The sequence below is a fragment of the Corvus brachyrhynchos genome, unplaced genomic scaffold (assembly GCF_000691975.1).
Source record: "Corvus brachyrhynchos isolate BGI_N302 unplaced genomic scaffold, ASM69197v1 scaffold22, whole genome shotgun sequence".
In the NCBI taxonomy this organism is placed as follows: Eukaryota; Metazoa; Chordata; class Aves; order Passeriformes; family Corvidae; genus Corvus; species Corvus brachyrhynchos.
Window position 1 is genome coordinate 4923298 of NW_008238355.1, and position 8527 is coordinate 4931824.

Consider the following 8527-nt stretch of genomic DNA (forward strand, 5'->3'; position numbering starts at 1 on the left):
ACAGTAAATATAGCAAAGTACTTAGGAGATAACTAGTAGGATACAAAACTGCAACGAAAAAAGCAAATCCTCCATTTAGGCTCTTAAATTTATCAATTACCTTGGCTTGTAGTCGTCCTCCTAGAGTTGACCTGGCATGATAGATCACAATGAGAACATCTCCTTGGACTGTTATACCCAGTGGTTTTACTGCTTATTTAATTTAAAAGAGATTAAACGGAGTACTACCTTAGTATTTAGCCTGCTTTCTCCAAGGCCTTCAGTAGCTGAAAAGCTAGACAGATTTCTGTATTCTCTCATTTCTCTTGTCTATGATTACCCACATCTAGTAGTGTTAGTATTTGCAATTCTTGTACAGACACCAGAGCTCTACAGGGGCTAATAAGCAGTCACCTTGCAGCTGCCATGCCTGTGGGATCCTTACAGTTTCCATGACTGAGACATAACACTGTGCTTAGCACAAGTACATCAGGGATCAAAGTTCCCAGTCTTACATCACATGGAGTGAGAAGAGGGTCTTGCTCACTGTCTTGCAGTGTCCAGGGTGCCACCCCACCATCACACCCACTGTTCTGCAAGACTAGATCCAAGCTGCTGTAACAACCACATTCTCTTCCCGATGATTTACCTTTCAAGATCAGGTAAAAGGGGACAGAGGAATCTAGAAACATGTAAATGGTATAATCTAGAAAAACAAAACTTGCTTCAGAGCAAGTTGTAATCTGTACTTACTTCATTTTGTCATATTCCTGGGACGTAGTGGCTACTCTTTCATCCCCCACATAAACCTCACAAAAAGGCCTGCAGCCATTACGCTGCTTACTGAAAAGCGGAACGGGAGTCATGACAATTGATCTGACCAGGATGGGCTTGCTGTGAGGAATAATGGGTTCTTCAGCCATCATGTCACACATGTATTCAATGTATCTGCCAAACCAGAAGGTACTCATTTAGTCAGAGCACAAAATTCTAAGAAACGGGTGAAGGCACAAGCGAGTTACTTCTGTTCTTATCCAGTCGCTAAGCCTTGGTAAGTGTTAACAGTGAAACAGCGGGAACACTTAAGACCACCTCCAGTGAACAGATTTTCAAACCTGATAGAATGACACAAAAGGGTTTGTAGCTTTACATATATTGACTTCTAAAACAAACTAGCTGCTATTTCAAAAGGTCTTAAAACACTAAACTAGGAGAACTACTTATTTTGTGTCTTATACATAATGGATCACTCAAATCTTCCTAAAGGCTTTAAATTTGTCCTAATAGGTATTATTTTGTGGAGAACCCCTTAAGTATACTCAAACTAAATGTGTACAAAAACATAATCTGTCATTTATAGTGAACTAATACTTTACCCACCCCTCAAAATTTAATCCTTTTTGTAGGAAACACCCTTACTACCAGTGTCACTTGCTATTCAGACTTTATGGTTGTAAGATCTATCAAATTAAATCAAATAACCAGTTGAAAACATTTGTCAAAGTATATGCAAGTCACCTCTGCATACACTCCTCTAAAAAGCACTAGGCATTTTTACCCAACTGACTGAAAAAACTTCTGGTATTCCCATAGACCTTGCAGTGTTCTGACACAATAAAACCTACTGTAACAACCAGGAAATATGAAGTAATTCTTACACATGTGGAAGAGGATTGTGTAATTAAGAAAGCATTCAAAAGCTCTGCATACCCTTGTCTTCATTCCTGACACTTCTTCACTACAGGTCATACTTGACCCACTTCTGATGGGTACTTACAGGCTCAGAAAATTCAGAACTACCTTCTATACACAATAAAGCAAAATACGTGGAAAAACACGTTTGAACGCAGACATTACTGAAATAATCTATCTTTCTAAAAACATCCTATGCCATATTCAGAATTTAGTAACTACTTGCTTCAACAGTACCTTTTATGAGAAGGCCAAATGCCAGGTGGACAGCGTTTCATACTGAACATATAAACAGCAGCTTCAGCAGTAGTGAAAAGACGACAAAAACACAGGAAGGAACAAACTACAACAGCAGATGCTGCTCTTCCATCCTAATAAAAAAAAATAGCTTTGTTAGTAAACCTAGTGGAAAAAGCATTATACAAGTTACTGAAGAACATCCTATTATGTATCCTATATCCTGTCATTATTTAATGTCGTGACGTCCAAGGTCCAGTGCCATGATTTGATTTGAAGTTTGTATCTGAATGTGAGATGTTTTCATTTCATTTCCACACAACACAAAATATATTACGTATTACCTTCTTCTTCAAATGCGAATAATTACTTTAGCTGAACACTATTTGAAATTTTCAATTGATGTTCTTTACCTTACTGTCAGTAATACCCATTTTTTAGGTTTGTTTCCTGGCTGCTATCTGAAATCCCAGATCAGTGCTATTTTTGACTGACAGCCATGGGCTTCTGCTCAAAGGGAAGTACAAAGATTCAGAAGAACTAAACCACACTAAACTCTTTAGACTTCTGTCTAAAGCTGTTAATAGCTTGCCAAGAAACCAAGAGAAGGAGATTAAAACACTGAACTTCTTTCTGCAGGAACCCCAGCTACATACATATCCATAGATACATCCCTATATTTTAAAAGGCAGAAGATTTGAAAGAGGTAATGGTTAACAAAACAGCACTTCTCCAGGTTTGTTTGCTAGCAACATGGAACAGAATTTTTATCATTGATTTCTGATAGTCCTGGTGTACACTTTTTACATCACATCTGGCACACAGCCACATATATAAAAAAGTTTCCCTCACACGTGAGGAAAATGAATGAGTTAGGTGCCTTGAACAAAAGACTTCGAAGGAAAGATGTTACAAAACCTGGTGCTAATTCATCACATGAGCTTCTTACCTACTTGACACAATCATGTGACACTGAGGTATTAGAAGTATCACATTAATATAGAACTAGATGCCTAACCTCACAGCAGCACCAAAAAATACGTTGGTTTCCAGGAGATGACATTAACTGACTTTTTACTTGCAAAACACTGCATAACACACAAGTATGGTTTGTCAGATTAACAAATCCTGATTTTGACTCTGATAGTGATATTCCCTATTGACTGCTATACCATATCAACAAACAGGTTTTTGAATGCTTTCCAGCAGCATTGCAAGCATTGTCACAGTCATGTTTCTCTTTTTACTGTACAGTAAAATGTCAAAATTTCACATTCAATTCTCTTAAGTGTAAGAGTGACCTCATTTTTAAAACCTGAGCAGAGTTACTATCCTTTAAATTCATTCCTCCCCCACACCATGTTTGACATGAAGTGGCTCTATAGACAGTTTTATTGCTTTTTTTGGTTGTATCAAAGTTAATAATACTTTGGAGAATAGTGAAAGTTACAGAGCAATCTGCTGCCAGCAAAAGGAAGTAAACCAGAAGTCTCACAGTCAGTTTCTGACATTCTGTGGCTACAGATTACATTCTGAATGGACAGTAGTGGGATATGCAGTGTACACCCATCTATCACACAGAAGACAAAAAAAGGGAGCAAATAGCGAAAGAGTGCAGTTGATTTCTTTTTCTCCCAAATATCTTAATACAACCTTATTCGCCTTAATACCACCTCTACACTGCATTTCACTCTAAATGCAAGTAAGCAAGGACTACATTACCCTACTAATTTCCCTAAGGAGAAAATTGATGCAAGTAACTTCCCTACAAACACAGTAGGAAAGAATTGACCTTGGGGCTTCCATCAAAGAAAGCCAGTAACAGTCCCCAACTGAATGGATACTAGCACCCTTATTTACAGTTTAAAGCTCTATTGAACAAAGCACTTCAGACTAAGACCAATTTCTTACAAGGCAATGCACAATGCAAACATTTTTCTGGTCTTGTTTCAGCCATAAATGCATGTTCTTGCATATGCTATAGAGATTCTGAAGATTTGGTGCTCGTCTTGCTGGCCAGCCACATTCAGAAACCTGCAGTGAGAGAGACAAGAGACAGTAGATGTGAGAAACAGTATTATATAGTCACATATACACAACTTAGGTTATGCAAATGTCTAAGAAGCAATTTTACACTTTATTGCCACCTTCATGTTGAAATTAAGCAAGATGCTCAACAAAAGTAGTGTTACACAGTGTAAACACCACTTTTTAGAATGAAGTGCAATAAAACTTCAGTACTGCCTACAACTCTGCTGCACTAGAAGTATCAACAACTCAGATTACTATCTGAAATATTCTTAAAGCAAGGAATAAAGTAAAACAGCTTTCAACTTAATTTGTGCACATATATTTAAGCCAGAAAAAGTTTTAAAACCCCAAAAACAAATAACAAAAAAAAACCCCAAACAAAACAACAAAAAAAAGAAAGATTAGGCTTCTTTTAATATTTGTCCTTTGTTCAAAAAGCTTGAATGGTTCAGTAATATTCCTTTGGTGCTTCAAAACACTAACAAAAAATCAGCTTTACTGCTAAGTACCTATATCCTTGAAATCAACTGTCCAGTAAGGATGTAGTATATGAAACTCGATTCTTGGGGCACTCAAAACACCTAAAGAGTAGATATATTCAGGATCAAGGAAGCAAGTTACAAACGAAGCTTCTTCTTTTTGTTTTAAGTCTCAACCGCAATTGCCAGATGTTGAAGACCAAGTTTTCCTATCAGCAACATGTCTTCCTATCCAGATAAGGAGGTCAAGGGTTACTGAGATGAATTACCTGAACTGATTATCACAAAAAATTGTGTTTGTGCCAAGCACAGGAAAAAAGGCTGAAATAAACAGTCTAAGTCTCCTACAACTTTTCATTGTACTCTAGTATTTTAATTTATAAATAAGATAATTTCAGAAAGCATCACTTTGTAAGAGATTTAAATAGCACATTCCTTTGTTAGTGCAAGCTTATGTAAAGTCACCAGTAAACAAAGAAAAGCTAAGGCAAAAAGTCCTTTCTATCCCTGTTCGCCACAGGATTCAACATGGGCTTAAGTACATCTCAAACATTACAACAGTAGTGTGTGCTGGTTTCAGCAGAAGTAATTTTCTTCATAGTAACTAAATGAGGCTGTGTTTTGTATTTGTGAGGGAAACAGTGCTGATAACACAGGGATTTTTTTTTTTAATTGGTAAGCAGGGCTTACACAGAGTTGAGGTATTTTCTGCCTCTCACATCACCTCACCAGCAAGCAGGCTTGGGGTGCACAAGAAACTGGGAAGGGACAAAGCCAGGACACCTGACCCCAGCTATCCAAAGGAATATTCCGTTACACAGGACATCATGCCCAACCCATAAAGCTGGGTAAGGGGAAGAAGGTAAGGGGAAACATTCACAGCAATGGTTTTTGTCTTCCCAAGTAACCATCATGCATGATGGAGCCTTGCATTCCTGGAGATGGCTGTATACCTGCCTGGCCATGGGAAAAGGCAAATGAATTCCTTGTTTTGTTTTGCTTGCACCTGTGGTTTTTGCCTTACCTATTAAACTGACTTTGTTTCAACCCACAAGTTCTCACTTTTAGCTTGTGATTCTCTCCCCAATCCTACCAGGGAGAAATAAGGTAGCAGCTGTGTGGGTTTGGTTGCTGGCTGAAGTTAAATCACAACACTGCAAAAGAATCATATTGAAGCACTGCAGCTTCAGAACAGAACAGAGCCTAGAAAAACAGGTGTATTCAAAAAAGCAGAGTACTAACTTTTTTCCTTTTTATTTACCATTTACTTTCTACTCAAACCCTAGTTTTCTTACAAGATGTAAGAAAAACAACACCACTTTCTGCTTCTTTGGCTTTAAGCTCAAAGCGTCCCGATAATTAGCAGAATGATGGATAGTGCACAAACTGTCAGAGCAACCCATTCCAAGCAAGACTCAAAACTAGCAGAGAAGACTTCAAAACTACCATTAATTTTAACCAAGATTAAAGAAATTTGTAGAAGTTCCACACATAGCAAACAGCAAGAAACCAGTAATATGTAATTTCACAAATACCTTCTAAGCAAAGTGTCAGAATTAAGAATTTTAGAAGCTGTTCTTCTCTGATCATGTTTAAGGCTTGCCACTATCATCTTCTGCAGGCACTAAAGTAAAACTAAGCTTCTATGGGTTCCTACACAGCTGCTCTCATCCAGCACTGAGCAATGAAGTTAGTGAGTACTGTTGGAGATCTCAATTTTAAATATAGGCAGGTCAGCATTCCCAAATACAATTAAAGAGTTTGTTTCCAAGTAAAATACTTGCCTTCCTAAAGTTGTCATGAACCTGTAATGTTTCAACAAGTTATGACCTACTATGACTTCCCAACAAAACCAAAATCATATTACCATTCTTAGTACCAACACATCAGAAATATCAGGTGTATAAACACCTCAGACTTGCATAACCAAAAAATCCATTTCCAGAGTAAGCAAATTCCAAGTCACAGAATTTATCATTCCACAAACAAACTGATCACTTGGTAGGATGAGGAATAAATCAGTTCACTACATCAGACTTTCCATTTAGTACTAAATTAGCACCAATTTAGTGCTAAAAAGAATTGCTGAACATTTTGCTTTGAGGAACCTGCTACAAAAAATTATGAATAGATGTCCTGCATAATCAAGCTTTTTTTGCCTCCCATCTTGAATAGCTTCTGCCTTAACCTCATACTGAACCAGATACAGATAAAGAAGCTGATTGCATTCATCCAAAGAGGCAGTAATTTCTTTCATGTGTGACAGTCCTTTATCTTGTTTACAAGGAAACAAAAGGAAGTGATAGCACCAGAAAGAATACATTAAATATACCTCACCCTGATATGTTAAGTCAACTCTGACAACTGAAGTAATGCTAAGGATGGCTCTGCATAATAAGGCCCAAAAGGCATTATTATTCTGTAATAAATAATGGTTCTAGACTCTCTTCTTAGCAGATAATATTGTGTGGAAGGGGCATGATCACTACAGACTGTTAAGGTGCTGGACAATTCACAACACAGTAACAGTCTCAACTGTTGAGCCTCTTACAGGACAGTTGAGGTTTACTTAGAAGCAGAGACTGAAGTCCAGTACCTCAGCACCTAACACGATGTTCTCAATACCTTGTGGCTGAATTAGGCAACGCCTTCATATTAGTATCAGAGAAATTGCCAGAAAGGGTGATGGAGGCTCAGCTAAGCTACAGTAATACTGACGACAGTGGGAAGAATCAGTCAGCTATGGCTGAGTCATAATGAGAATCAAATGGTATGTAGTGGGACAAGGAGAAATTCCAGGGAACAGGTTATGCAAATCAGTCACCACATCCTTGATAAAGGAAAATGGCAGAATACACGAGAGATTGAAATTTTAGTAAGACTTTAATTACTTTAAGGATTCTCCACTTAAATTTGAAACACATAAGGTACCTGGACTTTTTTTCAAAGATACCACCATCTGAGAAAAAACAGACTTTAGTCAGTAAGATTAAGGATTAGTCTGCTACCAGTTAAGTCTGGATTTAAAGCAAAGACAAGCAGAGTAAAGGTTACTCTTCAAGCTTGTGTTTATACTTATTCTTTTGTCATCTTTTTGATTAACCTACTTTAACCTATTTTACAATAAAAAGCTGAAGGTATCATGAAAACATTCTATTGCAAGGCCTTTTAGAGAAATACACAAAAATTATACACACCCTGTTATGGAATCTTGAAGGCCTGTATGTTCTTGGAGAGAGATTGTACACAGCATAATGGCCAGGATGTTTAGAGTCCAGACACAACCGCACATCTTCTATGTTATTTTTGATAGCAGATTCCACACCTTCCGCTGGAAAGGACATCACTGAAGACAGAACAAACAGAAGGTGAAATTTTTCAATGAGAAATTATATTATATAAGAACAATGAGAAATTATATTTAAGAAAGATACAGCTATCATACCAGCAATTCTGGAAGTGATGTATGATATATCCAAGTCTCCTTTTGCATAACTGAAACAGAACAACTCGGCGTTAATACTGGGAGATATAACCGTTCAAGCCATAAGTCTAAAAGCCATCTCTCTTCAGGCTGCACACACCACCATGAATAATGTTTCATTTCTTCCATCTGAGGCTTGTTACCTCACACTTCAAGAGTTTCAGAACAGAGCTTTCAGAACAGATACTGTGTATAAGCAGTTACCCCTTTAAATAACTTGCACCAAAACCATCTGTGGGATTTTGTACAGATGCCTCCTTTACTCTTTAACTCACTCCTCCAGCCCCTGCTCTTACCGATAAATATTCACCGTAGGGTGTCAGTTTGAAAGCCTAATGAGGATACATTAACATCTTTAATGAAGATTATCTCAATGCTTAAAAGAAAGACTACTAGTTCAAAATCAAAGTCTAAATTACGTAACTCTGGCATGTTACTATCTGGCAGATGGCCATGCTGCCCAATATCCAAATTCCACGCCAACAGAGTGTTAAGAACACTTGCCTGCTAGCCATTCAGGAAGGACTCTGGCAGTCACACTCAAACCACCACCAGACTTGTCACTGCCAGGACTGAAGTTCCTTTGCAGCTGGTGAGTCGATGGGTGCCCCGCTTGATTCCCTAC

The 8527-nt window shown here is 37.8% G+C and overlaps 1 protein-coding gene across 1 annotated transcript in view; it reads right to left on the reverse strand.

Annotated features, from left to right (window-relative positions):
• The window catches only part of GAK (cyclin G associated kinase), a 56587-nt gene that overhangs the window by 25281 nt on the left and 22779 nt on the right, over positions 1–8527 (reverse strand). Inside the window, 6 exon segments of the mRNA XM_017735334.1 lie at positions 101–189; positions 701–927; positions 1909–2042; positions 3820–3942; positions 7616–7764; positions 7864–7913. Of these exon segments, the coding sequence (XP_017590823.1) occupies positions 101–189; positions 701–927; positions 1909–2042; positions 3820–3942; positions 7616–7764; positions 7864–7913 (772 nt within the window).